Source organism: Eubalaena glacialis, chromosome 1 (assembly GCF_028564815.1).
Source record: "Eubalaena glacialis isolate mEubGla1 chromosome 1, mEubGla1.1.hap2.+ XY, whole genome shotgun sequence".
Classification (NCBI taxonomy): Eukaryota; Metazoa; Chordata; class Mammalia; order Artiodactyla; family Balaenidae; genus Eubalaena; species Eubalaena glacialis.
Window position 1 is genome coordinate 184421403 of NC_083716.1, and position 18146 is coordinate 184439548.

At 35.9% G+C, this 18146-nt stretch overlaps 1 protein-coding gene across 1 annotated transcript in view; it reads left to right on the forward strand.

Annotated features, from left to right (window-relative positions):
* AGPS (alkylglycerone phosphate synthase) overlaps nucleotides 1-18146 on the forward strand; it is a 141028-nt gene that overhangs the window by 112521 nt on the left and 10361 nt on the right. The window contains exons 18-19 of the mRNA XM_061185417.1: nucleotides 4619-4718; nucleotides 6837-6894. Of these exons, the coding sequence (XP_061041400.1) occupies nucleotides 4619-4718; nucleotides 6837-6894 (158 nt within the window). The remainder of the gene's footprint in view (nucleotides 1-4618; nucleotides 4719-6836; nucleotides 6895-18146) is intronic.

Here is an 18146-nt window from a genome sequence, read left to right on the forward strand (position 1 = left end):
CAGTCTGTATGTGTCCCTAGGTCTGAAGTGGGTCTCTTGTAGACAGCATATATATTAGTCCTGTTTTTGTATCCATTCAGTGAGACTGTGTCTTTTGGTTGGAGCATTTGATCCATTCATGTTTAAGGTAACTATCGATATTTATGTTCATATTACCATTTTCTTAATTGTTATGGGTTTGTTTTTGTAGGTCCTTTTCTTCTCATTTGTTTCCCACTTAGAGAAGTTCCGTTAGCATTTGTTGTAGAGCTGGTTTGGTGGTGCTGAATTCTCTTAGCTTTTGCTTGTCTGTAAAGCTTTGATTTCTCCGTCGAATCTGAATGAGATCCTTGCCGGGTAAAGTAATATTGCTTGTAGGTTCTTCCCTTTCATCACTTTAAGTATATCCTGCTACCCCTTCTGGCTTGTAGAGTTTCTGCTGAGAAATCAGCTGTTAACCTTATGGGAGTTCCCTTGTATGTTATTTGTCATTTTTCCCTTGCTGCTTTCAGTAATTTTTCTTTGTCTTTAATTTTTGCCAATTTGATTACTATGTGTCTCGGCGTGTTTCTCCTTGGTTTTGTCCTGTATGGGACTCTCTGCGCTTCCTGGACCTGGGTGGCTATTTCCTTTCCCATGTTAGGGAAGTTTTCGACTATAATCTCTTCAAATATTTTCTCTGGTCCTTTCTCTCTCTCTTCTCCTTCTGGGACTCCTATAATGCGAACGTTGTTGTGTTTAATGTTGTCACAGAGGTCTCTTAGGCTGTCTTCATTTCTTTTCATTCTTTTTTTTTTTTAATTTTTGTTTATTTATTTATTTTTGGCTGCATTGGGTCTTCGTTGCTGCACGTGGGCTTTTCTCTTGTTGTGGCGAGTGGGGGCCACTCCTCGCTGCGGTGCACGGGCCTCTCATCGCAGCGGCCCCTGTTGTTGTGGAGCACGGGCTCCAGGCACACAGGCTTCAGCAGTTGTGGCACGTGGGCTCAGTAGTTGTGGCTCGAGGGCTCTAGAGCGCAGGCTTAGTAGTTGTGGCGCACGGGCCCAGTTGCTCAGCAGCATGTGGGATCCACCCGGACCGGGGCCTGAGCCCGCGTCCCCTGCATTGGCAGGCAGACTCCCAACCACTGTGCCACCAGGGAAGCCCCTCTTTTTATTCTTTTATCTTTATTCTGTTCCTCAGCAGTGAATTCCACCATTCTGTTTTCCAGGTCACTTATCCGTTCTTCTGCCTCAGTTATTCTGCTATTGATTCCTTCTAGTGTAGTTTTCATTTCACTTATTGTATTGTTCATCTCTGTTTGTTTGTTCTTTAATTCTTCTTGGTCTTTGTTAAACATTTCTTGCATCTTCTCGATCTTTGTCTCCATTCTTTTTCCAAGGTCCTGGTTCATCTTCACTATCATTATTCTGAAGTCTTTTTCTGGAAAGTTGCCTATCTCCACTTCATTTAGTTGTTTTTCTGGGGTTTTATCTTGTTCCTTCATCTGGTGCATAGCCCTCTGCCCTTTCTTCTTGTCTATCTTTCTGTGAATGTTAGATTGTGCTTTTGCTAGGTACGACAATAAAATTCTTACATGAGATGTGAGGAAAGCATCTTTCTTATACTGTAACTGTTCACATCAGTCAGAAGAGTATCCTTGAAATAGTCTTTTATGCTTCTTTGTGGGAGAGACATGGTTTGAAGAACATTTCAGGAAGTACTAAGTCAAGTGTGTGTATTAACATCTGTTAGAACAAGTATATTTGGGGTGGAATGTAAAGGCTTAAAATGTGGATTTTAGAGATGACTGGCTGGGCATTCGATATATCTGAAGGAGGGGAGAAAGGGGCCTTGTTCTGTTTAATAAAAAACTTATAACATGGTAACGCTACTGGTAGCTTAGTGACTGATCTTGGTGAGAACCTTTCCAAATTAAAGGAATAAAAATGTACCTGTTCTTTTTTTTTTTTTTATTTGGATGTATCTTTAAAAACCACGGTGGGGTGGGGATGGTGGTGTGCTGAATTGGGCGATTGGGATTGACATATATACACTGATGTGTATAAAATTGATGACTGATTAAAAAAAAATGAACGTTTTATCTTAAAGTTCTTAAACCGCAAGAAGAAAAAGTGTATTTATTTATATTATCAACCTAAGTTGATACTTAGTTCTTCTCTTGACAATCTAGTCTGTCAAGCCTCTTAACTATTATAAAACTGAAAACAAACAGGCCCAATAATCCAAAAGTCATTTGTTAACAGTAAAATCTGAAACATTTAAAATAATAGAATCTATTTCTGTGTAGTTGAGGATTTTTTATTCTTTTGCTTTGTCAAGTGGCAGCTTAACAGATATTATCCTCTCTTCCTTCTTCTGCCTTACCTCTCTATTCAGCATCCCTTGAGACTTCTCCCCCTTCATTATGAAAATACCATTGTGATATACCACTACTTACTGAAAGTTATTGGGAAGTAAAATATTCTGCCTTAGGACACCTTCTGTAACAATACTTAAGTCTTGGTTCTTTAGAAGGTACTTATAAGGCCTAAGGATCTTCATTATGTATTGTATTGCAGGTAGATAGAATTGGTATACATATTCTGAATTGATATGTCATTTATTACATAGCTGTTTTCTTAAGAAGGATTTTCTGGTAAAAGCCTAACGCTCAGCTTCTGTGATCATCTTATAAAACCAAAGTTTAGAATGTGCAAAGTCTAAGTTAATTGAATGATTTTGCTAAATAGGGGTTTTAAATATAGTTTTTATAGCACATACTTGATTAATGCTTAACTAGTTTGATTTTACTTTAGTTTGATTTGAGCTGATTAACAGTGGTTAAGGAGATTATTCTGTGTTGAGTGTAAATGTTGAATGTGTGAGATGTAATTTTTAAACCAGTTTTTTAAAAAACTATTCTGAAATTAATTTAAAATAGTTATAGATCTCATTGAAATCAAAGATCCCAAGGAAAAGAATTCAGCTGTAGGATGCATTTATTAAGTTCATTTATTTCATTTCTGTCTTTTAAAAGGTACTTTGTATATTGGAATAGGAATTCTAACCCTAAATTTTCTGAGGGAGTTTTGTGGGAAGGACTTCCTAGCCAGTGAGTCTAACACAAGTACAGTACTCCAAAAAGTATATAGCACAAAAAGTTTTTAGAAATTAAAGAATAATATAATGCCTTTGGCAGCCACACTTTCTCTTGTCCAGATGATTTTGGAAGACATTAGTGTTTAAGTGTCTTAAATGATAGAATTGATCTATTAAAAGGTATTAGTTCTGTCACTTTCTGAAATGGCCCCAGATTAAGGTTTTCCAAAAAATGGTATTTTTACTTTGTTTGAGATACTGATCACTCAAGCTTTGTTGTAATTTTAGAAGCCTCCTTATCTACTGAAAACTGAATTGTGTAATATAGCTCTTGGATTTGTTGGAAGGTGGCAATGTTCTATTAATATTTAGTTATATTTTCTATTTATTGATATTAATGATTCTCATATGAGTGATGTATATTTTACTAATAGCTGTAAACTCATTTCATTCATGTATCCTTTAAATTTATTTAAATTTGGTTATTTGTAGTGATAGTGCCCTTGCAGTTAACATGGTTTTCCAATTTTTCTTCAACTTTGTAAATCTGGTAGTTAAAATGTAAACATTCAAGGGATCTTTTTTATGGGTGAATTAACACTAGAAGAAAAACACAGCTGGCAAATTGACAGTAGCATTGTTAAACAGTTCATTTCTTCTGTTCTGAGGCACCTAACATTTGGCCTAAAAGGCCATTAAAATTTTAGATTAGATTCTGTTTGTATTGTGTAGTAAAAAAAGTATTTCCTCTGTATTTGCTCTTTCTGTTAAGTTAAATTCTTTGTGGGAACCTTTGTAAATTGCATTCAGAGATTTGACTGTGATTACCTTAGCTCCCTTTTAAATGCTTCACCTAATTACATTTTGAAAGCCCAGATATATATCATGTATATGATTTATTAATCTAACATTCTTGATATCTTTTGCAAATACATATACAACATGCACACATATGGGACCTGGAGTGTAAAACCTTCAGAGATACTATCTTAAGGCCATGTCTTTCAATTTGTTTTCAAAGTTGTTACTAATAATGTGAACTTGGTGAAGGTGCTGTGTTTTACCCAGTCTGATCATTTTTGGTATTTGAACATTTTTCTTGTTTTCTAGTTTTAAGTTCTCATATGTATTTCTGTTAACTTTGAGGAAGCTTAGAAGACTTATAATGGATCACCAAGTTCCATGTAGTCTGTTTTGGGGCTGTCTATAACTGCAGTGTACTTTGTTAAAAAAGAAAAAAAAAATCCCTTCTGAGGAATTGGAATTTTGTTTATTTCAGGCCAGTTGGAGAAATATTTACATTATCTTAAAATTAAAAAAATTTTTTGGGGTAATAGTCCAGATTTACCAAAAAATTTATAAAAATAGTACAAGTAGTTCTTAGATATCCTTTATCCAGCAAATCTATTTTCCGTCCATGGAGTAAGAAGGTGGGTAGAGAATGAGATTATGGCTTAAGCAAATCATTCAGACAATCTTGTCTTTAAGTTTCTAGATGTTAAATCTGATTTCACTTAACTTAAAGCCTTGTGGGGGATTTTGTCTGTTTGTTTTTTAGGGTGACTCAGACTTATGATGCAGGTGCATGTATCTATTTCTACTTTGCCTTTAACTACAGGGGAATCAGTGACCCACTGAGTGTGTTTGAACAAACTGAGGTAATTTTGCATACCTGAATATAGCTCTTACATTCTTTTATTAATTTAAGTAAACTTTACTATCAGTTTATGAATTTTAGTTTGACTGTCTTTAATAACTTGTGGTTTACCTGGTTGATAGCCCATAGAAATGAGAAACATAATTTTTACACTGGATTGAATACTGAATTAGAAGTCTAAAATTCATATTCCCTATACATATTACAATTAATATTCTAAAATTAATATTCTGTAGCCTGTGATTCTTTGGATGTTACTTATAGTATATAATACCTGATTAAATTAAATAACAGAAGACTATAAGGATCCTTGATACCACTTTGGCAGCCCACCCAGCTCCATATGGTGACTGCTTTTGAGGTCAGCGGCTCTAAAGCTCTTGGCCTATGTTGCTGTAATTTCCTCATTCTAGGTTTATAATTTTTTTGTTTGCTTAAGTTATATGTAGGCCTTTGAGGTTCATTTGCCAGCAGTTTCTATTACATTTCTTAAATGACCTTAAGCGTCTAATTTTTATAACGCCTTCTGTTTGATAGTCAATATTTCTGATGACAAGTATGCCTAGAGTTGAAGAAACAGACTAGACTGTGGAGGAAGCAGGAGGAGACTGGGGTTTGTTAAAGCCTCAGGTATCCTAGTGTTAACTCTGTTGCCTGCCAAAGGTAGTACCACAAGATGATTTTCAGTGGCACAGTTTTAGACCCAAACCACAGGGTATGGTTGGCTCCCTCTTATGCCTCCTTTTTTTTTTTTTTTTTAAAAAAAAACAGCTTTTCTGAAGTATAATTGAGATATAGTAAACTGCACATAATATGAACAGTTTCATGGGTTTTGACATATGTATGCACCTGTGAAATTGTAACCCCAATCAAAATAATGAACATATCCATCATCCGCAAAAGTTTGAGTCCTTTCCTGTCACCTTAGCCTTTTAGTGTTTTGGTATTGCCCTCTGGCTACCCAAAGGCACCTTCCCCATAGTACTACAAAAATGAAAGTGTTCCTTCTTTCCCAAGCCAAACTGCCATTCTCTAAGTGCCGCTGGTTTCAAGTAATTATTGCTTTACTTAAAATAATTTGTTAGAAGACATAATCTCTTAGAGTAGGGCTAGCATATGTATGATTCATTTGAAAAACCCTAAATCCTCAGTGGTGAGGGTTCTTATAAATTACTTTGCAATGAGATGTGGTCCATCTGTCCCTCCTGAAGGGAGGGCCTCTTCTACTGTGGCCTACCTCTGATGGTTTATACACACCCAAGTAATTCTGGGAGGTTCAGGCACTGTAGGGATTTTACCTCATCTCTGTTATATACTCATGAATTGAATGTCATTCCAGTTTCTGTAACCCTTCTTTCACCCTGTACTTCAGTTATTCTATATATTGCTTTAAGTGTTTATCTTTCTAACCTCTTATCGCTCTGTAAGGAGCCTAGTTGGAGCCTAACACGTTAAGAGGATAAAACAAGGGGTTTTTTTTCACACTTAGATACCCATAAGCCTGAGAAGTAATTTGTCCCAAGGCATTGACCTAAGAAATGTTCTCCATAAGGGTTTTTATCATTAATCTCTGATAGCTTTGTAAGTATTCTTGAGTCTTATGCCCACTGTATGATATTAGGCGAGTAATTTAACCATCTAAGCCTCATTTTCTTTATCTATGAAATAGGAGTAATTGAAATTATTCCATAAGGCTTTAGTGAAAATAACTGAGTTATTCCAGGTAAATTGCTTAGTACACTTCTGGACATAACATATACAGTCAATTAATGTTTGTTGGTGTAGTGAGATGTTTACTTCAGAGTAGGACCTGACTCCTCACAAAACTTTTTTTTATTGTTATTAATCATTTAGTGCTGATGAATTGATCATTTTGCCTTCTTTTTCCTTTCTAGAATCTTGATGTAAAAATTGTAGACACTGTGACTATTCACTAGAAAAAAACTTATAAAGCTAAGCTGCATATTTTAATTGTTCTTTAAATACAGTTAACCTAGGAGAAAGGAAAATTAGGCTTCTCGTTTATTATTTAACCCAGAAAGTATGTATCTCCTTTGGGAGTTGGGTCTTACTCTTTCACCTCAAAGTGATCTATTTGTTGTTTTGTTTCCAAATACAGGCAGCTGCTAGAGAAGAAATCCTCGCTAATGGAGGGAGCCTGTCGCATCACCACGGAGGTATTCTTTTTTGGGGGTAGAATTTCTAATATTCCTACTGTTTAAAATATTTGGTTTGATACATTGCTGGGGGGGTCATAATATGAGTAATTTGAGAGCTCTAGGGCTCTCTTTGAAGTTGTTATGTCTGTCACTGAGGTTGCCTGTGCTGTGGTAGTAACTGACAGAAGCTTGATTTGACAAGCCTGCCTAGATAACAGAAGCTAGACAGCCTTCTGAGTTCTCAGGAACTTCATGTCACCCAAGATAGCCCCGCAAGCCTGGGAGGTATTTGACCATTAGAGCAAAAATTTTTAAAGGGGGAAAAAGAAACTACCTAAATGTTTTTTGTTTTTTTTAATAAATTTATTTATTTTATTTATTTTTATTTTTGGCTGCGCTGGGTCTTCGTTGCTGTGCGCGGGCTCTCTCCGGTTGCGGCGAGCAGGGGCCACTCTTCATTGCGGTGCGCAGGCCTCCCATTGCAGCGGCCTCTCCTATTGTGGAGCACGGGCCCCAGGGGCGCAGGCTTCAGTAGTTGTGGCACGCGGGCTCAATAGTTGTGGCTCATGGGCTCCAGAGTGCAGGCTTAGCAGTTGTGGCGCACAGGCTTAGCTGCTCCGCAGCATGTGGGATCCTCCCAGGCCAGGGCCCGAACCCATGTCCCCTGCACTGGCAGGCAGACTCCCAACCACTGCGCCACCAGGGAAGCCCTACCTAGATGTTTTTCAGCCACTATTGGAATGTAGCTAAAGTCAGTTGTACTATACATTGAATAGCTGTTTGTTCTGCCCACCCAAAATTCAGCAAATTAATCAAGGCGGGATATGAAAACATCTCTTTTCAAGATTTTAATGCTGTTTTAGTATTCCTTTTTGATCATTGTAGTATTTTTATTGGAGAGTTGATCACATCAGTAATAAAAATTATGATATATCTACCTATGTTATATCTACGTAGACATATCTACCAGTGTTTTTTTTTTTTTTTTTTTGTAAATTTTTGCATTCCCTCTTCTTTTTTAAATTTTTATTTATTTATTTATTTATTTATGGCTGTGTTGGGTCTTCGTTTCTGTGTGAGGGCTCTCTCTAGTTGCGGCAAGCGGGGGCCACTCTTCATCGCGGTGCGCGGGCCTCTCACCGTCACGGCCTCTCTTGTTGCGGAGCACAGGCTCCAGACGCGCAGGCTCAGTAATTGTGGCTCACGGGCCTAGTTGCTCCGCGACATGTGGGATCCTCCCAGACCAGGGCTCGAACCCGTGTCCCCTGCATTGGCAGGCAGATTCTCAACCACTGCGCCACCAAGGAAGCCCCTCTACCAGTGTTTTTAATATATCCCTCAATATAAATTGGTGCCTAGAAAATAGATGTGTGTAGATTTTTTTAATTAAAAAATTTTTTTTAGGGGAGCGCATGAAGATAAATGACCACTGAATTTAAAAATTTCAGCTTATACTCCTACTCTGGATTCTCCATATCCCTGTTTCCCTGTTTGATTTTCCATCATAGCATTTAGCATTATCTAACATGCTATATATTTATACTTCTTGAGATTTGCTATCTCCTCCTACTGGTAAGTAGGATCCATAAGGACAGGGACTTCTGTTTCATTTCTGTGTACCAGCACCTAGAACAGTGCTTGGCCCCAGTCAGCCCTCCATACATGTTTGTAGGATGATTGAAAGAATTTTGGTAGAAAACAGAGTGGGCTGTGGAGGATCTGTGTTCATATGACATTATTGCAGCCAGGCCTGAAGAAGATTGCTAATGTGGATGAATGAAATAGAAAGACAATTCCCAGCATCGTATCAATTTAATCTTTTGCATTCCCTCTACTTTTTCTTAACCTCCACAAATAAATTTCTGACTTAGCTGACTGATCAGCATTAAAGTGAATGAATTTGTTCTTTTCCTCCTTTTCCTGTTTATTACCTTTTGATGGAGATTCTAATGAATGTTAGAACGACAGAAATGAAGAAGGGAAGAAACTGGATATTAGAAACCTCTCAAGTGAAATTAAAAACTTTTGATTAAAAGTCTAAACCTAATTTTGGAACTGTAAACATGAGGTATTTCATAAAGGTGCTTAGAATTTTAGCACCTTCCTTTAAAATGTTCAGAAAGCTATATACTTTATTTTAAATCTTTTTTGTATATTTTATTTTAGGATGCCACTATATTACTATGTTTTACATAGTGATTACATAATATCATTAAGTAATATGTTCTTCATTCTAAATTGATTGCATGGAGGGAGGAAACAGAATAATTTAGCTATAATTACTTATTTGAAGAAAAAAAATTTTCCTTTCCATAGCCAACAATTTTGCGTTTTGGTACATGTCAGCAGCCAACAAGTGCACTTTTTCCTTTAAGGTCAGGAACTGTAGGAGCCATGTTTGTGATAGTAAATATGAGAGAGATGTGATTCTGTAAGAGGGTGAGAATAGCCAAATCTTGTACTATATAGAAAGAAGTAGAGGCTTAATTGTTATTTAGATAACTGGGTTAGGTGAACTTATTTCCTTAATTGTGAGAGGATGTTCTTCGTTTACTTAAGCTTTACAGTGCGATAAATTCTACAGAAGTTATGGAAGTGACCAAATGACCTGCAACATTGTGGAGGAAAGCCAAACCAACGCTTTTTTTCCTTGCCAATGACACTTTACTCCTTTAGGATCTATGAGGATATTCAGGTCCCGCCAATAGTGTCTATATGTGAGATGCTGAAAGTCTAGTATGGCAGAAGTGTTGACAATACTTATTCAGGTACACCCCAGACACTGAGAGCTTCTTAGCAGGCTCTAACAGAACCTACATAAACATACTTGAGATAATGTATGTGTGAAGCTGTCATTACAGGAAAAAAAAAAATACACACAAATTTAAAATAATAAAGAGTTAAGTAATTCTAGTACAAATTTATTTGAGACTTAGACTTTATTTGTGAAAGCTATGGTTAATAATCTGTTTTATTATTCAATAAACACAAATAGAAATTAATTTAAAGAATAGTTGAAAAGATATAAACCTTAATTAACCAAAAGATCATGATTATTCAATTCTTGATTCCAAAGCAAAAAATATAAATAGCTCCTGGGATATTTTTGATACCAAGTATGCCTAATGCTTTTTAATATTGTTGTATGTTTTCCACATTATAAATATTACTGGTCCACTAGGCAATAGGATTTCAAAGAATGGTAGTCCTTCCCTTGAAGGATCTTACAGTCCAGTAAAGTAAAATATTATAGCATTTCAAAAGGCTGCTGATCAAAACTGGTAAGATTATGATATCATCATATTTTAACCAAGATAAGAGTCTCCCATTTTCTTTGAAAAGCACTCAAAAGGTGCTTTAATAAACATGTAAATGCTATAGATGTTAAAACATCAAAGAGAAGGAAGATAAAATAGGGAAAGGAATTAACATTTATAAAGCTGTAAATATTTGCTAGGTGCTCTGCATGACAGTCTCCTTTAATCCTGATCAAAATGCTGTGGAGTAGATATTGTTCCTGTCTTTCAGATGAAGATATATTAAGCCTCTGAGTGTACAGTAACTTACTCCAAAGTATCAGCAATAATTGTTAGTGCCAGAATTTGAGTTTGAACTCAGGTCATCCTGCTTCAGGGTCCTTGTCCTCTGACTTAAGAACATAAAATAGTGAAAACAGGCCAAAAGCTAAAAAGATTGAAATTGAAAGCCTTTGAAAAGAGGCACATGCATTTAAAAGTATATGAGAAGAAATACTAAACATTAGTCTTTCTCTTTTAAAATATAAAACCTCTATTTCTTTAATTTTGACACTAAGTTAGTTGCTTGTCCTGCTTTAGATGTTAAAACAGAAATGAATGAACGTTTTAATTTCCTCCTCATAGCTATTTCATTGTTTTTTCAGTTCTTGCATGTAAGTCAGTTTGACTTTCTGGTTGTTTTTATACTTCCTGATTATAGGTTTCTAACATGTCAGCAGTATCAGGTAATAAAACAAATGCAGGTCAGATCATGTTACAGTAAAACTCCTTGTATAATTTCTGTGCATTTTCAGGTTCTAGGCTTATAAGCCTTTTTTTGTTGAAGACTCCAAGGTTGATGAAATAATTTAATTTTAGAAATTATTAACTTGAACTTGAATGTAGCAAGGTTTGATTGCATATTAATTTATTGAGAGGTTCTGCCTCATTTAAATAGGAATCTTTTATTTCTATCACATTTCTCATATTTTTTATTTTCATGCAGTCAAAAATATGACTGTGTGGAAACAAATTCTAAACCACTTGGATTCCTCTATGGCTTAGAAAAAGAAGCTAGGTAAGCCTGAACACAAAATATATTTCATATGTGCTGGTAAAATGAAGTTGCTTTCCCTTTGCTAGGTTGTCTTCTAAACCGCTTTATAAACACTGGCGTCCTCCAGGGCTCAGCCCAGAGCCAGTTCATTCCTCCGTGTTTCCTCACTCCCTCAATGATTACTTTAGTCCCAGGACTTAAAACACCATCCTTATGCTCATGACTCCCAAATACCAGAAGGCATCACCACCACCACCCTAGTTCAAATCACTGTTTTTTCCTGCTGGGACGATTGCAGCCTCTTATTTGGTCTCTCCACCTTCAGTCCTGTTCCCCTGCTGTCATTTCTCTTGCTGCCCAAGTAATCTTTTTAAAACTCAGTATTTTCTCCTCACATTCAGAATAAAATCCAAAGTCCTTATCAGGTTCTTCAAGGATATACATTGTGTGTATTTATCTCTCTGTCTTCATCTCTTACTACTTTTCCCCTCTAGCAGTAGTGTCCTTCTTGCTATTTCTCAGGCATATCAACCCTCTTCCCCCTTCAAGGCGTTTGCTATTTATTCCGTTTCTTCCTGATGTTCCTTCTCTTGTTTTTTCCCCCCAGATATTTGCATGGCTCCCTTTCCCATCATGAAGATCTCTGATAAAAATGTCACCTTCTTAGAAGCGTCTTCCCTATCCTCTTGTGTAGTTTATGGGTTCCTCATTCGAATAAGTTCAATGAGGTTACTGACTGTATCTTGTCCGTCACTGTGTTCCCCAGTCCCTAGAACAGTGACTGGCTGTTCTACATAGAAGTAGATGCTCAATGAATATGTTACGTGAGTAGTTAACTGCCCAAGCGCTCACAGAACTTTGGGCAATTTTGCAAATTCTCAGACATCTCTGAATTTTTCATGTTAGAACGGCATTAGTCTCCTTGCTAATTTAGCTTCAAACGTTTAATAATCAGGCCTTGTTTGAATATAGGGTCATGTTTAATCATGAAAAGGCTCAGTTTATTCCATAATATTTCTGAGAATGTGTATTAGTGGAGTCAGTTATTCAGTGGAAAAGTAGGGTAAAATAATGTGCCTTTCTCTACAACTGCCCAACACCAGGCATTTTAGTGTTCTTCCGTAGATGCATTATATATGTAAGATTCCATTTAAGCTTTATCTTAAAACAAATGCAAGTTTGAGAGGCTTACAAACAGAGGGGAAAAAACGTAGGCTTTGGAATCAAATCTGTATTTGACTCTTGGCTCTGTACTTAACTACCTGTGTGACCTTAGGGAAATAACTTCTCTGAGCTGCAGGTTTCTCACCTGCAAAATGGGAATAGTACCTACCTCAGATTATTGTAAGACTTAAGTGTGATAATGTATGTAAAGCATCAGAAGTGTCCTGCATATAGTAGGTGCTTAAGAAACAGTAGTCTTCTAAAAAAATAAAAGCAGTAGACAGCACCAAGTGAAACTCTGGTTTGTATTCTTAACCCCCTACTCTAACCATTGAAGAAAGGGTTATAGTTTATTTGAAAAAAACCCATATATTCAAGGAATATAATTCAACAATTGTCTTAACATTTTCATCTATAACCTGCAGTTAGTCTCACCCTATAGGAGGTTCTGTTACAATCTGTATGAAAGAGCAGCACAATTGGCAACAAAATTTGCTATAAAAGATGTCTATTTTCATACATGCTTCTCTGCTTAAAGTTAGTCATCTAATTTGTAAATTTCAAATATCCTGTGCTATTCAGTATAGTTTCATAAAGCAGAAATCTTTCCATATAAATTTTAAATAGAATGGGTTTAATTATCCTTCTAAAGTTAATAATAGAGCTCTCAAAAGATTGCTTTTTATATGTGTAGAAAAGATTTTCCTTAATTTGCATCGTGAACTTAAAACTCAAGGCAACCTCATAGGAGCATCTTTAGTTACTGACCTTCAGGCAGTATCATGACATTCTCAGTACCATTTCTGAGTTCAGAAGTAGAAGGGCTGGGGGTTGGGAGAGTATTGATGCAGTTTCTCTTAGAGGGTTTGGCCTGTAATTGTGATTAATAACAGTTGCTTTCACTATCTGGAAACAGACAGGCTGGTTTGTCTGCCTACAATCATGCTGTGATAAATGGAGCTATTTTAACTCTGGTTTTGTGTATCAAAGAAAACAGATGTAGTCTGGAACTGGAGGCTATAGGAAATATAAAGCCTGCTTAGCTTAATCTTCATAGTGCTTGTTTTTGTAACTGACGAGCTGGTCAGTTTAAACAGCAGCGTTTATGTCAGCCATATATTTAATTTCAATTTACGACTTAAGTTTTTAAGTTGTTCATTTGCTAAAATTATACCTAAGGCCTTGTCAGGAAGTAAAAAACCTTGATTAAATATAACCAGTCTTAGGTTAAATATTGATGTGTTTACCTAACCAAAATTATTTCCTATTGTTCAGAGAATAATTATGGGGTAGCTGTTCTTAACAGTTTTTGTGGTCTTAACATAATCCAATAGTATCAGGAACTTTAAAAGTAAAAAGAGACTACTCAAAATAATGAGCAAAAGATCAGCTTTGTTAAAAACCTATAGTGTGAAATAAAAGACATACAGATTGGAAAGGATCTGTTTATAGATGACATGATTGTCTTTGTAGAAAATCCCCCCCCCAAAAAAATCCCCCCCCCAAAAAATCTACTAGAACAAGATCAGCAAGATTGCAGAATACAAGAGCACACACCAAGAGCAATTGCATTTCTATATATTAACAACAAGCATATAGAAACTGAAATTTAAAATGCAAGTACCATTTACATATGCTCCAAATAAGACATTTAAATTAACAAAATATGTACATGCCTATGCATAAATCTAATAAAATATATACAGGATCTGTGTTCTGAAAATAACAGAATGCTGATGAAAAAAATTAAAGACCTAAATAAATGGAGAGATGTGTTCATGGATTGGTAGAAAACTGGACATGGTATAAAGATGTCAATTCTCCCTAGATTGATCTACCTATTTAATACAATTCCTTTCAAAATTTCAGAAAGATTTTTAGTAGATATAGAAAAGATTATTCTCAAATTTATATGGTAAGGCAAAGGAACTAGGTGGCTAAAACAATTCTGAAAACAGAAGAACAGAGTCATAGGAATCAATTTACCTGATTTCAAGACTTATACAGTCATCAAGACTGTGTGGTATTGGAGGAGTGACATATTGATCAATGGAACAGAATAGAGAGCTCAGAAATAGACCCACACAAATATGTCCAACCAATTTTGACAAAGGTATAAAGCAGTCCAGTGGAGGAAGTATACAGCTTTTTCACCAAATGGTGCTGGAACAATTGGACATTGATAGGTTAAAAAAAAAAAAAAAAAAGAACCTTGATCTGAACCTCACACCTTACGCCAAAATTAACTCAACACAGATAATATACTTAAACGTAAAACATAAAATAATAAAACTTTTAGGAAAAAAACAAGAGAAAATATTCAAGATCTAGAGTTGGGCAAAGAGTTCGCAGAGTGTTCCCCAAAAGTACAATCCATTACAGGAAAAATTGATAAATTGGATCTCATCAAAATTAAAAATGTTTGTTCTGTGAAAGACTCTGTTAAGGGGATGAAAAGTTAGGCTACAGAGTAAGAGAAAATATGTGCAAACCACATATCCAATAAAAGACCTATATCTATAATATATAAAGAACTCTCAAAACTCAATAGTAAAATACAAACAATTCAATTAGAAAATGGGCAAAAGACATGAAGAATCATTTCACTGAAGAGGATATACAAATGACAAGTAATTACATGAAAAGATGTTCAACATCAATAACCATTAGGGAAATGCAAATTAAAACCACAAGAGAAACTACTATACACCTGTCAGAAAGCTAAAATAAAAAAATAGTGGCAGTGTCAAATGCTGGCAAGGATGTAGAGAAATTAGATCAATCATACATTACTGGTTGGAACATAACATGGTACAGTCATTCTGTAAAAATGGTTGGCAGTTTCTTATAAAATCAAACATGTAACTACCATTCAACCCAACAATTATACTCTTGGGCATTTATACCAGAGAATTGAAAACATAAACCTGTATATGTATATTCAGAGCAGATTTACTCATAGTAGTCCCAAACTGGAGTCAGCTCAGATTTCCTTCAACCATTAAATGGCTAAACAAACTGTGGTACGTCTATACCATGGAATACGACTCAGCAGTAAGGGGAAACGAACCATTAACGCATGTAGCAACTTGGATGAATCTCCAGGAAATTATGCTGAGTGAAAAAATACCAATTCTGAAAGGTTGCATTCTGTGTGATAGTATTTCTATAACATTTTTGAAATGACAAAATTAGAGAAATAGAGAACAGATTGGTGGTTTCCAGGAGTTGGGTGTGGGGCGGGGATGACTATAAATAGGCAACACAAGGATCCTTGTGGGGATGGAACTGTTCTGTATCTTGACTATATCAGTGTCAATATGCTGGTTGTGATTTTGGTCTTTTGATAGCTACCAGATGAGTATAGCCTTTCCAATATTGGATCTTTATCAGATTACCATATGATAGCAGAAAGTTTGTTTAACTTTTTTTCCTTCAGTTTCTTCTTTGTGATTGGCTTTTTCTCACAAAACTTAAAGTTGATTATAATATTTTTCCACTGAAGCAATGTTGTAAATAGTGAGATTCTAAGACCAGACTGTAAAATCCAATTTAATCCATGATGTAATTGAACATTTAACTATTTCAGCTATGTCATAGGATGAACAGACTTGAGAGCTGACAGAAAATCTGTTGTAAGAATGTATTGATCCCTGCGCCTTCCTACCCTTGCAATTACAGATGCCCAGTCCCAGACAAAGGGCAGGGACAACGTTGTGTTTGCCATCTCTTACCTTGTGCTATATATACCTGTAGTAACTTCCAGCTTCAGGTGTATTTTCTCAGCCACTGGGAGAGAATAGGTGGCTTGGATAATACCACTTCTCTTTGGACCTCTAAAGAGAACTTTTTCTCCCTAGCAATTTTATGACCAAGACTCTTCTAAGTACTAGATGTTAGTCTCAGAATACCTCTACTACATTATTATATTGTTACAGAATAATTAACTTTTTATAGTCAGTTTCAGGTGATTAGCAGACAGTTAATCCTAATAGATATTTTCAAGTGTAAGATCTGTTAAAAGTAACTTTAGGTAAAGTTAATTTTTAATGTTCTGTCTTTGTTGTCTAACACAGAAACCACTAGGGTACTTGTGGCTATTTAAATTTAAATTAATTAAAATGAAATAAAAATTTATTTCCTCATTTGCAGTAGCCACCTTTCAAGTGCTTGATATCCACATGTGGCTAGGGGCTACTGTGTTAAATACTGCAGATACAGAACATTTCTGTCGACACAGGAAGTTCTACCGGACAGTGCTGTGAAGCTTTATTTCATATATATTTTCATTGGCTGGGAAAATGGCCCAAAAATACGGCTTAAAAGTTTTTTTCAGTAGACATTAGATTCAAGTCTTTAGGAGTTACATTCTGAAATAAACTAGCATTTGTCATTAATGGTAGGTTTTCTCAGAGTATAACTTCTGTCTACCACTTTTTCCAGAATTTCTTTCAGTTTGGTCAGTAGCCTCAAATTTAGAACAAGGTCACCTTGCTATAGTAAAAGCCATTCACTGCTAATTTAGTTGGTTGTAGCAGTGAAGATATGTTGCTTTTATGGAAATTGTTTGGGCTCCTAGGAGACAGACCTTTGGAAACATATAGTCTGAGATTTCTTGGTCTTGTCACTGTTGACATTTTTGACTAGATTCTTTGTGTGGGGGCCGTCCTGTGCATTGTAGTATGTTTAGCAGCATCCCTGGTCTCTGCCCACTAGATGCTGATAACATAGCCCCAGTTATGACAACCAAAAACTTCTCTAGACATTGCTTAGTGTCCCTTAGGGTGCAGAATTGCCTCTGTTGAGAGCTATTGATATAGTCCAAAGACTCCTAGAGATTTGAAGGAAAAGAGAGTTAGGTTCTGTGACATACCTTCTCCTATCTTAGCTAGTATAGAATAGCTCTGAGTATATCCAAGAAATAATGTCAGAATATAGGGAATGCAAGGCAGATAAAACCAAAGGAAATTAAGGAAACCCAGATTGCCTTTCCCTGGATATTTGCATCCCTACATCTTATCTAAAATGGCTTATAGATAACTGTGGTTCAACATTTATTTTTTAACTAACATTTTTTGAATTCTTACTGTGTGGCATACACTATATTATGCAACAGGACTACAAAAATGAATAAAACATGGCCCTAGTCTTAAAGGAGCATATGACGTTTACTGTCCTTTTCTGTCCTTATCTATTTCATGTTATTTGGCCTGTTTACTTGCTTTCAGCTCTGTTGTATAGGCATTAATTGCCACTTGGTTTAAACTTTGAGCGTGTCAAGCCATCTTTTGGGGATGTATAGCAGAATTAGCACTTGATTGTGTTCTGAAGACAGATTGAATCCAGCTCTTGTGATCTGTTATTATCTTGATAATTCAGGCTTTTTTTTCGGTTTCATAATCTCTAAAGACCTATTCAAGGATCTGTAAGATCTTAGAGCTGCTATATAAACTGCACAGATAAAACCTTAACATAAAGAAAACTGACATTTAAAAATATTTAATAAGAGAAAAATCTTATAATACCAGATTTTAATTATCTATGAATCTTTCATCTTGATGTCAGAAGTTTCATTAGTAGTAGAAAATACGTGAGATGACTTAATAAATCAAACATGACTTTAAGTATCCACTAAGCATTAAATTAGACTCCGCGATAGTCATAGTCCCATCTCATGTGTCTTTAAAAGCTGGATATTCGCATCCCTCAGCTGGAAACCTGTTGTCTTCAGCATGTACCTCCACCAAAGCCAAACACACACACACGGATGCCTTATAGCACAGACCGACGGACAACTAAATCCTCTTTGCAGG